This window comes from Nymphaea colorata, chromosome 3, assembly GCF_008831285.2.
Source record: "Nymphaea colorata isolate Beijing-Zhang1983 chromosome 3, ASM883128v2, whole genome shotgun sequence".
NCBI lineage: Eukaryota > Viridiplantae > Streptophyta > Magnoliopsida > Nymphaeales > Nymphaeaceae > Nymphaea > Nymphaea colorata.
This window is the reverse complement of record NC_045140.1, coordinates 16,395,643-16,413,237: the sequence shown is the minus strand read 5'-3', so window position 1 is coordinate 16,413,237 and position 17,595 is coordinate 16,395,643. Positions and strand designations below refer to the sequence as shown.

At 38.9% G+C, this 17,595-nt stretch overlaps 2 protein-coding genes and 1 long non-coding RNA gene across 4 annotated transcripts; 2 read left to right on the top strand and 1 right to left on the bottom strand.

Annotated features, from left to right (window-relative positions):
* The first annotated feature begins 524 nt into the window (after positions 1-524).
* Positions 525-4,157, top strand: LOC116250338 (patatin-like protein 2). Of its 2 annotated transcripts, none has more exons than XM_031623967.2 (6): positions 525-805; positions 967-1,148; positions 1,259-1,330; positions 1,663-1,852; positions 1,973-2,137; positions 4,049-4,157. In XM_031623967.2, the coding sequence occupies exons 1-6, from the start codon at positions 665-667 to the stop codon at positions 4,121-4,123; spliced, it is 825 nt and encodes a 274-aa protein (XP_031479827.1). In that variant the 5' UTR covers positions 525-664; the 3' UTR covers positions 4,124-4,157. The 2 variants fall into 2 exon arrangements, with proteins under 2 accessions (XP_031479827.1, XP_049932884.1); XM_050076927.1 differs by lacking the exon at positions 4,049-4,157 and adding an exon at positions 2,462-3,326.
* Positions 4,158-6,244: 2,087 nt separating this feature from the next.
* LOC116250780 (patatin-like protein 2) lies at positions 6,245-9,065 on the top strand. Its single transcript, XM_031624712.1, has 7 exons — positions 6,245-6,511; positions 6,717-6,898; positions 7,143-7,329; positions 7,431-7,595; positions 8,135-8,437; positions 8,578-8,753; positions 8,879-9,065. The coding sequence occupies exons 1-7, from the start codon at positions 6,374-6,376 to the stop codon at positions 8,931-8,933; spliced, it is 1,206 nt and encodes a 401-aa protein (XP_031480572.1). The 5' UTR covers positions 6,245-6,373; the 3' UTR covers positions 8,934-9,065.
* Positions 9,066-13,400: 4,335 nt separating this feature from the next.
* On the bottom strand, positions 13,401-15,578 carry LOC116250781 (uncharacterized). The gene is made up of 3 exons (XR_004171521.2): positions 15,142-15,578; positions 14,269-14,414; positions 13,401-13,695 (listed from the first exon to the last, which is right to left on the bottom strand). It is a non-coding gene; the product is annotated as an uncharacterized LOC116250781 (long non-coding RNA).
* Positions 15,579-17,595: the final 2,017 nt, after the last annotated feature.

The window sequence follows — 17,595 nt, the reverse complement described above, 5'->3', positions numbered from 1 at the left end:
TCAGCAGACTTGGTCTGGAACCCGGGCTCCAGGCTTCCGTACATGGGACAGGTCCAGGTTTGTGAATGGAAAATTGTGCATAGGATGTATGATGATCAAAATGCTCTTTAAAGTAAATAAAGAATAATAATAAAAAGATAAAAAGTGGTTATCAAAAAGTTGAAAAAATAAAAATAAAAATGTTTATTTTTTTTATAAAAAATTTTAAAAATACCCCAACTACGTGGCCATCAACATCGCTTTAAAGAAATGAGTGCTTGAAAGTTTCCAATTAGGAAGCGGTGTCTAGTTGGGAGATAGATCCTTTAAACACTGTAGCAACGTGGAACTTCACCTCTGTTGCGTAACCCTTCATCACTTGACCGAGCATTTCAAACGCGTGAACTTGTGTAGCGACTGTCCGACTGAGTCATCGTAGATGCCATATTTTTCATTTCGTTGAGGGGAAAGGAGGTTCCCATATTGTCGTTATAGCTATAAATTCTAAGCGTAGGCTCACCATTCCTCAACACAATACCCCTGATCGTCCCTACCACCCTTTATTACCAACTCCAGAGCTTCTTCCTCCCGGGCTCTGCACAACGAGCTTGCTTAATTTCATACTGTTCCTTTGAAGTTCTAGTAACACACACACACACACACATATTCCCTCTCCCCCTCATCAATGGTAGCATTAACAATGCAAGTGCAGGCGCTGCAGCCACCAACCGACGGTAACCTCATCACCATTCTGGCCATTGATGGGGGTGGCATCAGAGGCATCATCCCGGCTACCATCCTTAGGTTCCTTGAAGCACAACTCCAGGTACCAATTGCCTACATCAAACTAATATCACCTATCCACTGCAAATCATCATACAGTTTTCCATGGACATGCATCGCAAGCGAGGTGTAGTTCAGTCCCAATTCCTAACAATGTGTGTATCAGTTGGAGACTGAAAATTTAATTTTGTTTCTCATGAGCAGGAACTGGATGGGGAAAACGCAAGAATTGCAGATTATTTCGACGTCATAGCTGGGACAAGCACGGGAGGTCTGGTGGCCTCCATGCTTACTGCGCCTGGTGCGGCCAACCGGCCGCTTTATGCAGCCAAGGATATCGTACCCTTCTACCTCGATAACTGCCCCAGAATATTCCCACAATCCAGGTAAGTTTTTCCTCTACAGATAGATCGTTCTCTTCAATATTTTAAGTCAACAAAGTATTCCCGACCTAGCGTTCGACCCACCTGATCGATCACCCTTTGTGTGACAACAGGGACTACATCAATAGTCGTGCACGCTTGTCAATATTGCTATATGAATTGAGATATTACAAGCAAATGAATAGGTTGGTGGTCTTTCCCTTTAAACTAAGAAGAGGGTTATGTACACCTCAGAATGATTAATGATAAAAATACTTCTGGTTAATTAAAAAAAAAACCTTTTGTAATGACAAAAAAAGAAAATGAAAAAGTTAAAAGGAGCATTTCTTTTTAAATAATTTCTAAAATATCCCGACTCTCTATGTACTGAAATCATTCTCTTTAAGCTAGGTGCTTAAGTTCAAATATCAATTACTTGGTAACAATAACAGTAGAATTGGTAGCTTCATGTGAACTGGAGCACTGTCATCTAATTGAACTCGTTTCTGTCGCATTGGCGCCTTGATGAGCGGTGCAGTGTCTCATGGATTAATCGCATCAAGAAGTTGGTAGCTGCAGCGACTGGACCAAGATATGACGGTGAATATCTGCACAAGCTCGTGAAAGACAAGTTTGGGGACACCAAATTGCACCAGACGCTAACCAATGTGGTCATTCCCACCTTCGACATCAAACTTCTTGAGCCCGTCGTCTTCTCCTCTTTTCAGGTTAGCGCCATTAATACGATCACCACATCCATGCATGGTTATATAGATAGAACTTTATATGTTGAGAATTGAAGGATTAATTGAATTGGTGTGCTTATCGCCAACATTGTCTTTGCTCAGCTGAAAAGGGACCCTAGCAAAGACGCATTGCTCTCTGATATATGCATCAGCACATCTGCAGCCCCCACGTACTTCCCAGCCCACAACTTTGAAACAAAGAACCAACATGGGGAGAAGCTTAGGAGCTTCAACCTTGTCGATGGAGGCGTCGCTGCTAATAATCCGGTAAGCAACATTGCGGTTGACCAGGCCATGGCCGTATTAATGGATACGGCCCTTAACTGCAATCATCTTTACTTCACCTTTGTCGGTATTAATCTATATGTTCTTTTGAGTTAAAGTTTATAAAACAAGAAGTTAATCTCCCTGTAATCTGACTTACATATTGCCACTGGGCGACCTTTTTAGCAAGTTTTACAGTTTCGGAGTTTAAATCTGACAGTATGTGCATGTAACTTGTAATGAGAGAAATGAGAGTTCATCCCTCATCCATTTGCATCATTTGCCACTAATTTACCTATTTTCTTCTTTGTTTGAACAAATATATAGACGTTGGTGGCGGTGAGTGAAGTTCTTGCGGAAATGGTGCAACGAAATTCAGATTTTTTAGCAGTTAAACCCACAGACCGTTGAAGGCTTTTAGTCATCTCCATCGGGACAGGATCGGCCAAAGCTGAGCACAAATATACTGCAGGATTGGCTGCAAAATGGGGAGTAATGGGATGGTTGTTGAATGGTGGGGGCGGCCCCTTGATCGACACTTTCTGTCAGTCAAGTGCGGACATGGTTGATTTCCATCTCTCCTTCGTCTTTCAAGCACTTGGCTCAGAGAAAAACTATTTGCGCATCCAGATATTTATTTATGATAACAAAAAACAAATGGCTTTCAACAAAATGAACCTCATCCATTCACATGCTTCCAAATTCCAAAAGGCCTTCGTCTTATATATATATATAAGACTATATACCATTGGTTTCTTCTTCTTTGTGAAGAAACAAATAATAAAATTTTACGAGGGCAGTTGTCCGAACCTTTTCATGGTGATCTCATCGCCTTCGTAACGTTTGGTGGGTCAGGAGTCACTCTCAAATGGGGAAGGAAATAAATGGAACGAGTCCGGGCTTGCCAGATACGAACGAACAAAAATTCAACGCATGAAAAAAGGGCCTTTTAACCTTCAACTTTCCAATTGCAGTGTGGATCTACCTTTTGATGGAGACGGTATTCGCCTTCTTTCTTATTTATTTCTCACAGGTTTTTCATTGTAACATTAAGATTAATTACATGAACCAATTTTACTAAAAAATGTTTAAGTTCCAACTTATTTTTCAATTCTCTCAATTTTTCTTCGTTTTAGTTTTCAGAGAACTTTAAATATTTACGTTGCAGTTATATTAATTGAGCACAAAAAGTAAATAATATCCTTGGATATTTTCATTGTAAATTAACATTTTCATGTTTTTAATATATATAAAATGCATTGAGCTGCACTGTGAGGGAAAACGGGTAAATGCCAGATCTTACTATGTCAAACTTGATGAAAATTGTTTAGAAGATTGATTTTAAGATAATAGAGTGAAAATTAATTTCAAAAAAAAGAAAGAAAAGAAAACCGAATTATATTTTCAAGCTACTGAAATACCGCTAAAACAAAAACAAAAAATGTCTTGTTTCTTTGCCTACCCGATATTTTAACTGGAGTTGATGGCCATGTGATGGTGACAGAGCTGTGTATCTCTATCATAAAAGAAAAAACTTATAAAAAAATATGAAATTCTCCTTTTTAGTACAATGGGTAGTCATGGGTATAGATATTTCTACGTAGCAGGATAGTGATTTAACCGGGGACGCATCAGCAGTTGATATATCAACCAAGGAAAACCTCGCCAACTTGGTGAAGCCCTACTGGACAGCCCTGTTTCACGTGTGAACTTGGAGACTGGCGGGCTCGAACCCATCCAGAACCATGGCACCAACAAGGACGCGCTTGTGAGGTGTATATATCATTTAATTGGGGAGTTTTCTTAGCTAGTTTTATGCATGGGGAGGGTTGGCTGGCTTCCTTAGTTTAATTTGCTATTGAAATTGAGCGTTCATGTCATTTAATTAGTCATGCAAATTCTTTACGTCTGCAGGTTTGCGAAGATACTTTCCCAGGAAAGGAAACGTCGCCTCATGGGTTCTCCCAAGACGGGTTGTGTGGGAACTAACTATTTTGACGTTTGAATGTGTAATTGTAATAATCCCCGTTGTTTTATTATTGTGTGTATTTGATTTTCCTGCAGTTGTAACATTCTTTGGCATTATTGGATTCGGTGGCCAATAATAAGAAGTCAAATAAACGTTTGAGATTTCTTTTCTTCCATGTCCACCATTTTAAGATGAGAAGAATAGTTGGAAAAAGAGAAAGAAAAGAGAGCCTAGAAATCGAAGGAGAAAAAATGACAACAAACAAATTAACCCTCCTCAAAACACGGCTGGTTAGAGGAACAAAGGTTCCATAAATAATAAAAAACCTTGAAGTGGAACCTATGACGACGTAATAAGAACAAAGGTTTGTATAAAAAAATTTACCTTTGCCCTTTTCTCCATCTTTTTCTTCTTGATAATTCGTTTACAAAAAGTCGAAATTCTTTTACCCCTAAATTCAGTACTCTCATGCCTTGGGTGGCCGGCCTTCAATATATATGAACAAGAGGGATTTTCTAACGCATAATATATTCCTTCATAAACAGGAAAAAAATGTACTCGTAACCAACTTTATATGTGATGAGACGCGCCCAAGACAAGAAGCGTGTCGTGTTTCAGCCATCCATGTTTGATGAAGACGCTTATCCTTTCGGGAGATGTGGTCAGAATTGGCTCGCAAGGGTATGCATTTCGACGATGAATTCATACTTCGAACTCACTTGGATGGGTGGAGGCTTTGGTGTTGGAACCGAACTTGGAACGAGTGATTGGGTGGAAGCTTCGGCATTCTTCGGGCCATGGGTCAAACCCCTCTCACCCTAATTTAGAATGAATTCATGGTTTTGCAAAACTTGGCTACAACTATCACCATTTCCTTGTTTTAGAAGTTTCAGAAACCGCTGTTGCTCTTTCATTTTCAGTTTCAGAGAGAGAGAGGGAGAGATTACTGGTTGGTCTAACCAGCTTCCTGTGTTTGATGAATATTACTCGTCTCCTATAACGATATTCACATCCAAAACGTTTTAAATTTGCAAAAAATCCACGATATATGCATATATGGCTCCGGATGGTTATTTGAAGGCGTTACAGGATGGATTAATCGAAGGATACAGTGTATAGTTCTTTCTTTGTTTTTTAGTTGTACTCTTGAATCAATTCCGAACAGACCCTGCTTCCGAAAAAGAATCTGCTTCGTTGAAAGAAGACAGGGATTGAAAGTGGATCGTCAGCACCCTCCGTTCCTAGGGAAATGGTCAGGCCCCGCCGCGTGAAGACTTCCGAATAAGGTGCCCCAATTCAACAAGCAAGCTTGCTCGGAGAAAAAAATTGCACCAAATCGATCTGGACAGGCAACATTACGTAGTTAAGAAGAGGCCATTTTAACAATGGAAACAAGTTTGTATATATCTGTCCCATCTTTCGGTAGATTCATATTTTTTGTGTAACACAGTATTTTATTAATCTGCCCCAATTCAAAGAACTATAACAAAGGTAACAAGTAACTTTTAAATGTATAGATAAAATTTCATAAGCTTTGAAAATTTTTCGGTTTTCAAAATTCTGGTTCTAAACATAAGTATGGAGTCTTACATCTCCATAAATATTTTCAAAACATTTTAAATATTAATATTGGATCGGCTCAAATCAATCGCAAAAGGAGACCGACTTAATGCATTTTCCAAAAGAAATTGTATCAACATAAAATAGATTATATCAACTGTCCTTTGCAAATATCCAGCCGATCTCTGCAACTTCATAGATATTAAGTCATCCATATTTCGACCTAAAAAAAATCATTTTCCAAATTCTGAACCACGGGCAATTAAATGTTTTTGTCTTTCTAGTAATGATGATGATGATGAGTGGGAAGTGCAATAAGTATGAAAGCCTCACAACTGGGAAGAAGTGGTGCCAAGCCGGGTTATATACGCCGGCAGCAACTGCAAACGTTTTAGCGACGGACACGGAACCCGCCATGGTTGACTGTTGAAAAAGTCGTCATTCCAAGTTCTTTGTCATCCCAAATACCATCTACTTTTCTCTCCTCTTGTGAGGGAAAAGGAACCACCCTTCCAATATTCTCGCTCTATAAATACTAAACTATTGAGCCTTCGCAGCCTCACCCATACCGCAAGCAAACTTGCTCTTTACAACAAACTGCAAAGTTTCTTCTTTTTCCTCTGGGCCTCTGAACATTCTTGCTTAGCTTTAGACATAGTACTCTGGTTTTAGAACCACACCAAATCTCCCTCTGTCTCTCTCTTGGATCAATGGCAGCCACAGCGCCTGTGCAGCCCGTCCAGCCACCAGCATATGGTAAACTCATCACCATTCTGAGCATCGATGGTGGTGGTGTCAAAGGCATCATCCCAGGCACCATCCTGCGCTTCCTTGAATCAGAGCTTCAGGTACTAATTGCTTACTAACCTACCAACTTCGCCTGCACACTGCATAATAATCGTAGATTTCTTCATGGATAAGTATAGCTAGGTGACTGTCTATCACTAATTTCATACATGGTGCTCTTTATTTTTTATCTATCGTGAGGGAAAAAAATACATGATTTACGTACATGCAAGCTGACTGAAAAATTGTCTTCTTTCTCATGAGCAGAAATTGGATGGAGAGAACGCCAGAATTGCTGACTATTTCGACGTCATAGCAGGGACTAGCACCGGTGGTCTGGTGACCGCCATGCTCACTGCTCCTGGTGCAGACAACCGACCCCTTTATGCAGCCAAGGATATCATCCCCTTTTATCTCGAAAACTGCCCCAAAATTTTTCCCCAGCCCAGGTAGGCTTATCTCCTGTCCATGTACAAATAAACTCCTATTTGAAGACCCACGTCTACAATAAGCGAAGTAGCCATAGGCAACTAGAATGGGCTAGTTACGGCAAATCCTTGTGTTGCAAAATTAAAAAAAGAAAAAAACAAACAAAAACAAGAGAAAATAAAAAAAACTTGTTCATAGGCATGAGTCACGAAATCTACATGCGATCTTAGATTAATTAACCACTATTTGTTTAATGACAAGCAGTGACCCATTGAGCATCATCCAGAAGCCAATAGCTGGATTGACTGGACCAAAATATGATGGTAAATATCTGCACAAGCTCGTGAAAGACAAGCTTGGGAACACCAAATTGCACCAAACGCTAACCAATGTGGTCATTCCCACCTTCGATATCAAGTATCTTCAGCCAGTCATCTTCTCCTCTTATAAGGTTAGAAATCGTCACGGTCATGGCCATATACATCTTTATAATGCAAGTGTTACTGGAGGAATTGATCAATTGATGTCTTTGGCTCCTCTGTTTCTGCGCAGTTGAAAAGGGATCCCACCAAAAACGCCTTACTCTCTGATATATGCATCAGCACATCAGCCGCCCCTACCTTCCTCCCAGCTCACCACTTTGATACAAAGAACGAAAAGGGAGAGACTATTAGGAGCTTCGACCTTGTTGACGGGGGTGTTTGTGCGAATAATCCGGTAAGCACTACACAGATTTCAATATATGTATTTTTTTATTTGCAGCATTTTCAGACATGGAGTCCGCCTAAGTAGTTAGATTTAACAAAGAAAACTTAAAGGTGCTCGAGCTGACAACAAACATTATTTTTGCGAATAGCATAGTCAAAAGTGTATTGTGAAAATTTGCATTGGCGCCAAGTCAAAGGCTGTCAGTGGCTCTTGGTTTCACTTGCCTATTAGCAAATTTAAGTCTTTTTAATATTCATGCAGTCAAGAACTAATTGCATAAATTATGTCAGTGCTATTTCAATTTGGATAGATAATTAAATGAAAAGCACCCTTTTCGTCTAAAAGAAGGTTAGAAGCTGAGATTGATTCTTGGCCATCTTAACCATGTTAATCAAATTATTATTGAAAAAACAGTGTCTATCTCTAATTTTGAACTACAACGTGAAAAGCGTTCGCCCCTGTGTTTGTCGCATGCGTGTCAGAGTTCATCTTTCTCGCATTTACCTCATTAGCCAGTAACTTCTTTTCCCTTTTATCTGAACACGCAGACATTGGTGGCGGTGAGTGAAGTTTCTTCTGAAATGGTGCAACAAAATCCAGATTTTTTCGCAGTTAAACCCACAGACTACGGAAGATTTTTAGTCATCTCCATCGGGACAGGCTCAGCCAAGGATGAGCACAGATACAATGCTGAATTGGCTGCAAAATGGGGAATGATGGGATGGTTGGTGAATGGTGGGAGCAGCCCTTTGATCGACACTTTCACTCAATCAAGTGCTGACATGGTTGATTTCCATCTCTCCGTTGTCTTCCAAGCAACTAGTTCAGAGAAAAACTATTTGCGCATCCAGGTATTATTTACTGTGAAATTGAATTGTCGACTTTCAGAAAGAGGATAAAAGTATGGAACTGCAATTTAATCGAGGTTATCTGAAAGCATATATGATATTGTTCACCTTTTGGTACAATCTCTAACCATTGAATATCTCAGCATGATCATTTGACCTGGGAAGAATCATCGGTTGATAAGTCAACCAAGGAAAACCTTGCCAACTTGGTGGAGGCCGGTGAATCCTTGCTGAACCAACCAGTTTCACGTGTGAACTTGGAGACTGGCGGATTCGAACCCGTCCAGGACGAGGGCACCAACAAGGACGCGCTTGTGAGGTATATATATATATCAATGGTTTTTTTTGTTTTTGATTACTTTGATGCATGGTGGGGACTTTAGATTAATTAACTACTGAAATTGAGTGTGTCATACAATCTTCTGTAAATGTTTGTATATGCAGGTTCGCCAAGATATTGTCCGAAGAGAGGAAACGTCGGCTGACGGGATTTGCCTAGACGGCTTGTGTAGGAACAAGCTATTTTGATTAAAATATTGTTCCATTTGTTTTATTATTGTCCTGTAGCTTCGGCCGGAGAGCTTTTAAGATTGCTTCTCATACTAATTATTATCCGATAGAATGACTAATAATGAATGCCTCTCTCTTTTTTTTTACTAGCTCGCTCTCTCTCCCCCTCCCCTCCACTGTGAGGGGTATTTTTGTCGGTAAATAATTTTCTTTCTTTGCATTTGCATCTGTCCATGCAAGGGGTTCTAAATCCTTTTCAAGTTTTTACCATACAAGAGTATTTGTTGAAGAAAATCATCTCCACCTTTAGGTTTCTTCTCAACATTACATGCAGTACTCCCGTGATTATTAGAAACGTAAATTAATGATACCAGATTTCAAATATGTTTAGTTTAGTTGGGTCTATTACAAAAATTATATCTAATTACTAATCGAATGCAAATTTGGTATGCAGTTTCATACATAACTGAATGAACATCAATATAATCCTACTTAGATCTAATAAAGAACTGAGCCGATTACATTTATATATAAATGTCAAATAATCTTGTCCTAGTATACACGTACCTTTTTTTTTTTTTTGGCTTAATAAGATCATCCAAAGTCTGAATCCAATTACATAAAATCCAAAACCTGTAACAATCCGACCCACTTCTGGGCTCGTGCCCCTGATTTGGTGGAGGATCCCAACCCGCCCCCTAACAGTTTTGGTTCCAACTCTAAAAAGGCTAGAAACCAAGACAATCATCTTATTAATGATCCCCTTTATAAACCTTTAAATATCATTCACAATCTTTAATACGAGACTAAATTCTTGAGGCGTTATAGAATCAAAGAGTGAAAAACAATATGGAAAGCGAAAATTAAAACAAATGTTCAAAAGGAATGGAAAAGAAGATTTGTTCGGCATTCAACTTTGGGAATTTGAGAGACTATATAAGAGGACCCAAAGTGACTGCGTAGGCTCATAGACCAAAATGTTGGCAATTTCCTCCCGTGGATAACATCCTGTATGCACGTCAGAATTTCGCAGTTTAAAACATAACCAGGCCTTTTACTTTTTCCAGACAAGTAAAACATGGGGAAAATGTTCTTGTTGAACTTTGTAGGGCTGATTTCCGGACAATATGTTCTCTGAATAAAATTTTCCGGTGGGGCACTTCGTCGTATGCGTTATCGCTGTTGGTTTATAGATGGTTGGCCAAATTTGATATTCCAAAGCATGCAAGATGATTTAGTGATCAAAGTCCCCACCTCTTTTATAAGGCATGGATGCAGTCAGCGTCCGACCAAGTACTCATTAATGGACTGTTGGTTGGTCGGCGCTAGCTACTGATAAACTCTGATTAATGCTCCTTCAAGTTCATTATCATGTGGACCTGTAAGGAGGTTTGTAGGCAATTGTGGAAGATATCTATTGGAGGCCACCCAATTATATATATCTGGGGACTCATGTTTGTTCTGGTAGAGAATCTTGGCTTGCCCAATATTAAAGGAAATCCAAAATCAATGGGCCATATCATATTGTTAAAGGTGATTGAAGAGGAGCAAATCAATGGGCCATATTGTTAATTGATTGCAGGTGATTTAAGAACAGAAGCTCAACATAATACATCGACAGAGACAGTAAGGACGTGACTAAGTAGCTATGCTCTAAATTCAAAACCGATTCACATTCGGGTTTCATTTTTACATCTAAATCCCAATGAGACTTTTAAATACACAACCGAGATCAGAACCACATTATGATATACATATATATAACTACCACTAATTCAAAATATATGGATATTATTTATAAGATATTTAATTGAGTTGAATATAGGAATCAGAATTAGATTGAATATTTGTTTAAAGCTAAATCGGAATGTGGTAAAATGCTAATTTCTTAAATTTGAATCCGATCATATTTTTTAATTGAATGCTCAATATTCTTCCTTATCCTTTTTTTTTTTTTTTTTTTTTTGAAACAGTTAGGTAGGAAACTTTCTTTTTGAAACCAACTCATGCATTGACAACCTGACGTATGATATGAACAGACGATGGACCTCTGAAAGGAAAATTTCATGAGACTTCAAAAATAAAGAAATTGCTAGAGGATATACTATGCATTATTAAACCAACAACATGGCCAACTTGTTTGGAAGCTTTTTTGTATCGTGTCACATCCAATTAATCGTTTTCACGTTTTCAGTCAGCAACTAATCAATCAATGGCTATTATATGCAACCTGAATCCAGCAAGTTGAGGTGTAATGCTTTAAAATTTTCAAAAGAAAAGCAAAGATGTGAGAAACCTCATCCATTGATTGCAAGAGAGAAGGATGTGAACTTACGAACTTTCCTTTCAATTGATGGCACGTATTAACTAATACGGAGAAATAGGAGCGAAGACGTCTTTTTCTTTGAATCATGCATGACCTATCCGCAATTGACAATGCGTCCGCCCTTGGGTGATGCGGGCTTATGTTTGGAACGATATAATAATAAGGGTGGTTACTGGGCCGGGCATGAAATCCAACTGGTCTCGATCTCTTTTTTTAAATTTTTTTATTCTATATATACATATGAGCGTTGTTTTATTAATGTGTGTTTAATTTTCCTGCAGTTGCACTCTTTGTATACAGTGTATAGTTCTTTCTTTGTCTTTTAGTAGTACTCTTCAATCAATTCCGAACAGGCCCTGCTTCCGAAAAAGAATCTGCGCTTCGTTGAAAGAAGACGGGGATTGAAAGCGGATCGTCAGCTCCCTCCGTTGCTATGGAAATGGTCAGGGCCCGCGGCGTGAAGACTTCCGAATAAGGTGCCCCAATTCAACAAGCAAGCTTGCTCGGAGGAAGATCGTTTGTCATATTAATTATCCGATTGAATGACTAATAATGAATGCCTCTCTCTTTTTCTGACCAGCTCTCTCTCTCTCACCTTATTATTTTCTGCCTGTAAATCCTTTTCAAGCTTCTACCATTTAAGAGTATTTTGGTCATTTGGGGCCCAAACACGGTGTTCAACGTACTCGGTGCCCACCAAATATATGACATGCTACGGTGTCCTGGGTATTTGGAGTCGAGTTCCGTATTGGATTCGAGTTCTGGGTATTTGGAGTCGTTTTAATTTGGAATTATCTTTTTTTGCTTTGACTCGGAGGCCTTTAAATTTAATCATATTTGGATGTGCAATGTAGATATTTTTTATGTAGTTGTTGTAAATGAGGATATCTTTTTTAAAAGAGAAGTTCTTCCATATATTCTATACTTGTGGGTATACGTTGTGTAAAAGCTTCATCTATCATCAAGAGAGCAGAAGAAACTTTTCTTTTCAAGAATAAGTTACTTTATTAACACCTTTCATTTTCCAGTTACGCGATTGGTGGTTGCGAAAAGTTTGGTGTTTCAAGGTAATTTTTTATCAATGCATACTAAATATTTGTTGAAGAAAATCATCTCCACCCAGCAGTGGAGCCAAAAAAAAATGGGTTGGAGCCCTGGAGGGACACTCGTTTAAAAATATTCATATGTGGTAAGATCTATCATGAGCTGAACCAGGGCCTGAAAGGCAGTATGGAAAGTCAAGATTAAAACAATGTTCAAATGTAAAGGAACATTTGTTCGGTATTCAACTTTGGGAATTTGAGAGGCCATTCAATTATATATATCTGGGTCTGTTTGGGAACTCATGTTTGTTCTGGTTGAGAATCTTGACTTGCCCAACATGAAAGAAAATCCAAAATCAATGGGCCATATATCATGTTGTTAATTGATTGAAGGTGATTTAAGATCAGGAGCTCAACACAAAACATCGACAGAGACAGTAAGGACGTGACTAAGTAGCTATGCTCTAAATTAATGCTGTTCACCTCCTTCAGTTTGTCCTCCCATTTAAGATGATGAAAGTCTTTCCTTGAGAGAGATATATATCCATATCCAATAAAGTGTTTTTAATGCCGTGGGCTCACTGAATGAGAGGAAACAGCTACTTGCGGCTGATTAACAGAAAATGGCATGGGAAAGTGTGGCAACCGAAAATGGCAGTTTAACATTCACCTACATCCGGATCACGAGTTTATGATGCCCGTTTTCCGATGCAACTCGAACCATAATGAGTATCGACTACAATCATATCTGTCTCTCTTTACTAAATTCATGCAAGAATGTTCAATATATAATCCACGAAGAATATCGAAGGACATTCTTACATTAATTTCTCCCTTTTCTTTTGATCCCCAAGCATATTTTTCATTGACCATAGCCCCGGTGTGTTCACAGGACGTGTACTTTGGCTCTAGGTTTTTTACTTCTTTCCTAGGTAAGTCACTAAAAAGACGTTATAGTATATATTTTTTTGCAGAAAATTCACTCTTACAACTTGTGTGGCCCGTCAATATGTATAAATGGGGCTATTTTTATGCATATATGTTTCCGCCGTCCATGTTTGATCAAGACTCATATAGTAGGGGAAGATATATGTCTAGGGCAAGCAGTTTCGTGGAGGAGATTGAGAGGGACCAGAGGTGAATCCCTGGCTGAAGTTGATGACTACCATATAAAATTTTCTTCTTTCTTTTTAGTTTGTAGTGTTCAATCAGTGTGTAGTGTTCAATCAAGTCCGAGAAGACCCGCTGCCCTCTTCAAAGCGAATCTACATCGCTGAAAAAGCTAGACAGGGCATGAAAGCAGCCGTTGCGTCAAGTCCTCCCTTGAGAAAAAGGGTGAAGGCTCGTGTCCAGACTTTTGAGGAAGGTGCCCATTCAAGAAGCTGCATGGAATTGTAGTTCAAGGGACCATCAATCGAGCAAGAGAGGCAATGGAGTTAAGCGTTTATAAAGGCATAACTGGTAATGTCGAGACTTGGACTTGGATGGCAGGTGATTCAGTCAATGAATTTTTTAATATTTTTTTAGTGCACATAAATAAAGTTAGGTAGTACATATTAAATCTCAATAATCAACTATACAATCGTGGACTGTTGAATTCATGCTTACATCTATACAAATGTATAGTCTACACAGTTTGATATTTGTATGTTCAAAAACTAAAGATTTTCATTTCTATCTATGAAATATTTTTCCTATACGTAACTAAATATAGTCAAAACCTATACGTAACTAACAAATGTAACCTAAGAAAGCGATAAAAAAACAATAAAGTTATTCTAGTACTTGGAAGTTCAAAACTTCAAATAATCAAATATATCCAGCAGTTGCACAAGTCAGACTTCAACAACTTGACAACAAAAAGAATTGAGGCATCAACAAAATCAAAACTAATAGACAACTCCATATATGATCTGAATATTTCCCAAAAAAGAAATCAGATTTAAACACTTCACCTGTCAAGAGCATGTGATCTTTTACAAGACACATGATCAGACCCATAACTGAACTCCTTTCCATGCACAAATCTGACACACGTCTGATTTCTTTTCCACGAGGACACATCCGAGTTTCCAACAGCAACTAGCAGATCTGTGCCCATCTACACAACAAATCACAAGTTTTAGATTTACCTGGGCAAACAAGGGAAAGGGGCATTTGTGCCTTGTTGTTGCAACCGATCACATCTCCTAGGTTGTCAGTACATTTTTGGTGATGAACACATCTAAGAAGGAGACCACGACAGTTGAGAAAACACCCACAATTGAGATATGTCAGATCGCATCTAGAGATGGTGCCAGATGGCACTAGATTCAAGCCACCTCTAGTTTATTTAACGTGGAAGAACGCATGAAAATTATAAACACAAAAAGGATAGAAAAGAGCCTTAGGAGAGCGTGGTTTTCAGCAACAAATTAACTACCGCCCATATCGTCCATGGAAAACTCCCCAGCATAATAACATAATAATAGAAGAATATGAAAGTAACATCAGATCATTGTTATAAAATAGATGAGAAATACACGACGAACAAAGGAAATCGAATGAAAATCAGCCAAGCGAATCAGCGATTCATGGGTTCACAGAAGGAACTTAACGGGTCACAAAAACCTCCATTGCAACTTTAGACAATTGGGCAAAACGATGCATCCACAAGAAAATTTGTATTCCAAAGAGAAAAAACAAAAGCGTTCGAGGTTGAGAGCGATGAAGAAGGAACAAGAAAATAAGATGGAAACATGAGAGAGAACAAGAGAAGTGCTTATTAAACGTGCAGTGGTTTAGGTATGAAGGAAAGAAAACAGAAACGAGCAATACCTAAAACTCACCGTCCGATGGCTGCCAGGTAGGCGAGCAGGCTGCGAAGGGATTCATGTGATGCGATAGAAGGTTCAAAGCTGCGGATCAGACGATCTTCAGAGGCCTCCGTCTGATGCTAGATATCCGACATTGGGTTCCTCGTATTCGCAAACCCAGGGAACCCACCCAAGGGGTCGTCGATGCCGGAAATGTTCGTCGCATTCCACGGGCTCTCCGCCTGAATCTTAGGGTACCCTGCATCCTCTCCCATTACTCTGTTTCTTTTATACGATTGCCATCAAGGCAAGAGTGACTGAAACGACAACACAAGCCGCATGCACGAGGACGATCCCTTCGGAAGGAAGGCAATGCCGATAGAGAAAGAGAGGGAGAAAAGGAGGGAGTCTTGGAGAGAGAGCGCGCGCCAGTCTGAGTGCACAGCGCGAACTCTCCTTGTTGTTTTACCCGCGAAGCATTTGAAGTCGGCGGAAAAATGGAGAGCGTCCAAAAACGGAAACTCACCAAGAAGGCAAGAAGACCTTTCCCGCAAACCGGGTAACGTCCAAACGTGTGGCCGTTCGTCATGATTATTTTTTAAATATAAAAATGGAAGCAAAATAACTCGCTTCCTATCAAAACCAAGAACGTTGTGGGATGGCAAAAACCGATTAAAAAATAATAATTTGATGGATTGCCCGTTCAGTGAATCGGCCTATTCAAAGTCAGCTAAGTTAATTGTGCATTAGTAAAAAAAAAAAATGTTACTATTATGATATGAGATATGTCATGCTTCTGCTATGTGTTCATGTAAAATGCAATATGCTAGGGTTTTATGAACCTAAGTCCTTTCATTAATCAATAAATAATTAATTACGTATGACCTTTGTTGTTAAGAAGCTAACGTGAGTGAATGAAGTAAACCCCAACGTGAACTCATATACATATACACAGTTAAGACTGCAAAATTAAAAGACGACTTTGATTGTATGTGGCCTTCTTGATTGAATAAACATTACATTGAAGTTTCGCAATTTATGGGGACAAAAATGCATCAATCGGGTCTTTTCCCATGGCATCGGCTTTGAATTTATGTATTACGGAATTTCTTGTCCATACATGTATATTAATTTTGTCCTCTCTCTCTTTCTGATACACTTATCCTTTTCCTCTACCTCTTACCTCTCTTAGCCCTTATTATTTTATCTTAATTTCTATTTTTTTCCTATTTCCTTGTGGGGATCTATGAGTGAGACAGCGACGATGAACGTCCTGCTTCAAACATGCTCTTACGTATGCTAGTGTGGGATGAACAATGTGTGCGCATCTTGAGTATAAGCCAGTTTCTTTTCTTCGAAAATGCTCCCCATCGGTGATCTGTGAGGAACCCCTTTCCTCCTCTTAATCGTCCGTCCTGTAGCTGACAGTGGTTGGAGGCCGTGAGAAGCTGGGTGTGCTCTTCCAACTGCTTCCCGTGTTTGTGCAAGACCCTTCCGAGTCCGAGACCGACTCGTTCTGCAACTTAAGGAGACGACCCTTTGATGTTCCAACATAAACAAACTCAAGTTGGGGACTTGTGTCTCCTCCAGTCTGGAACACCCATTCCCTAAAAGCAGAATGAAGAAAAGTGAAATGGAGCCAATTATAAGCCCAGTCAAAACCTAATTCTAACCATGTCCTTTTCCCTTCCTCAAATCAGGGCAACCCTTTACCCCAGGGTGTGCCTGCACTCACTGGTGAAGTTCGCCAGCCAAATTTATTGGGACAGTTTATTGACGAACCTGCACATAAAAAAATTTACATAAATAATCATATGGCGCACTCAATTTCTGTAGTTAATTCATCTAAGCTCGCCACCATGCATGAAAGCAATGAAGAACAAAAACCATTAATTATAATTTATAATTCATGGTCACAAAAAATGCCGTTTTTTTAAAAAAAACACGTATTTAACTCCAAAAATAGTTCTACCGTATAATACCCATACTATTTTCGTTTTTTTTTAAAAAAACGTCAAAAAACAAAAAACACGTATAATACCCATATAATACCCGTATTATACATTATTTTTTCGTTTTTTGCAGCTATTTTCTCGTTTTTTACCGTTTTTTTATTAATTATTATTTTTTATAATTTTTAAGATGTATTAAATGTTTATTTTAAAAAAAAAAATTGCCGAACTTTTCCCGTTTTATTCTCAATATATAAAACTTTGTCGTATTATACCCGTTTTTTTCCTCGCCGTTTAATACCCGTCCCCGTTTTTTGTGACAATGATTTATATACCTCACAAGTGCGTCCTTGTTGGTGTCGTCGTCCTGACCTGCCACACAGGTGAAACTGGTTTGTTCAGCAAAGATTAGCCGGCCTTCACCAAGTTATATATAGATACTCAATAGTTAGAGATTGTACCAAATGGTCCTAGTGTCCATGCTCTTCAGTTCTTTGAGGATTGTTAGGTTCTTCGACTTGCAACTGAGACCTGT

Coding starts and splice junctions, on each gene's coding strand:
- LOC116250780 (XM_031624712.1), top strand. CDS start 6,374: ATGGCAGCCACAGCGCCTGTGCAGCCCGTCCAGCCACCAGCATATGGT. Junction 6,899..7,142: donor AAAATTTTTCCCCAGCCCAG/GTAGGCTTATCT, acceptor AATGACAAGCAG/TGACCCATTGAGCATCATCC. Junction 8,754..8,878: donor AACAAGGACGCGCTTGTGAG/GTATATATATAT, acceptor TTGTATATGCAG/GTTCGCCAAGATATTGTCCG.
- LOC116250338 (XM_050076927.1), top strand. CDS start 665: ATGGTAGCATTAACAATGCAAGTGCAGGCGCTGCAGCCACCAACCGAC. Junction 1,149..1,258: donor AGAATATTCCCACAATCCAG/GTAAGTTTTTCC, acceptor GTGTGACAACAG/GGACTACATCAATAGTCGTG. Junction 1,853..1,972: donor TCGTCTTCTCCTCTTTTCAG/GTTAGCGCCATT, acceptor GTCTTTGCTCAG/CTGAAAAGGGACCCTAGCAA.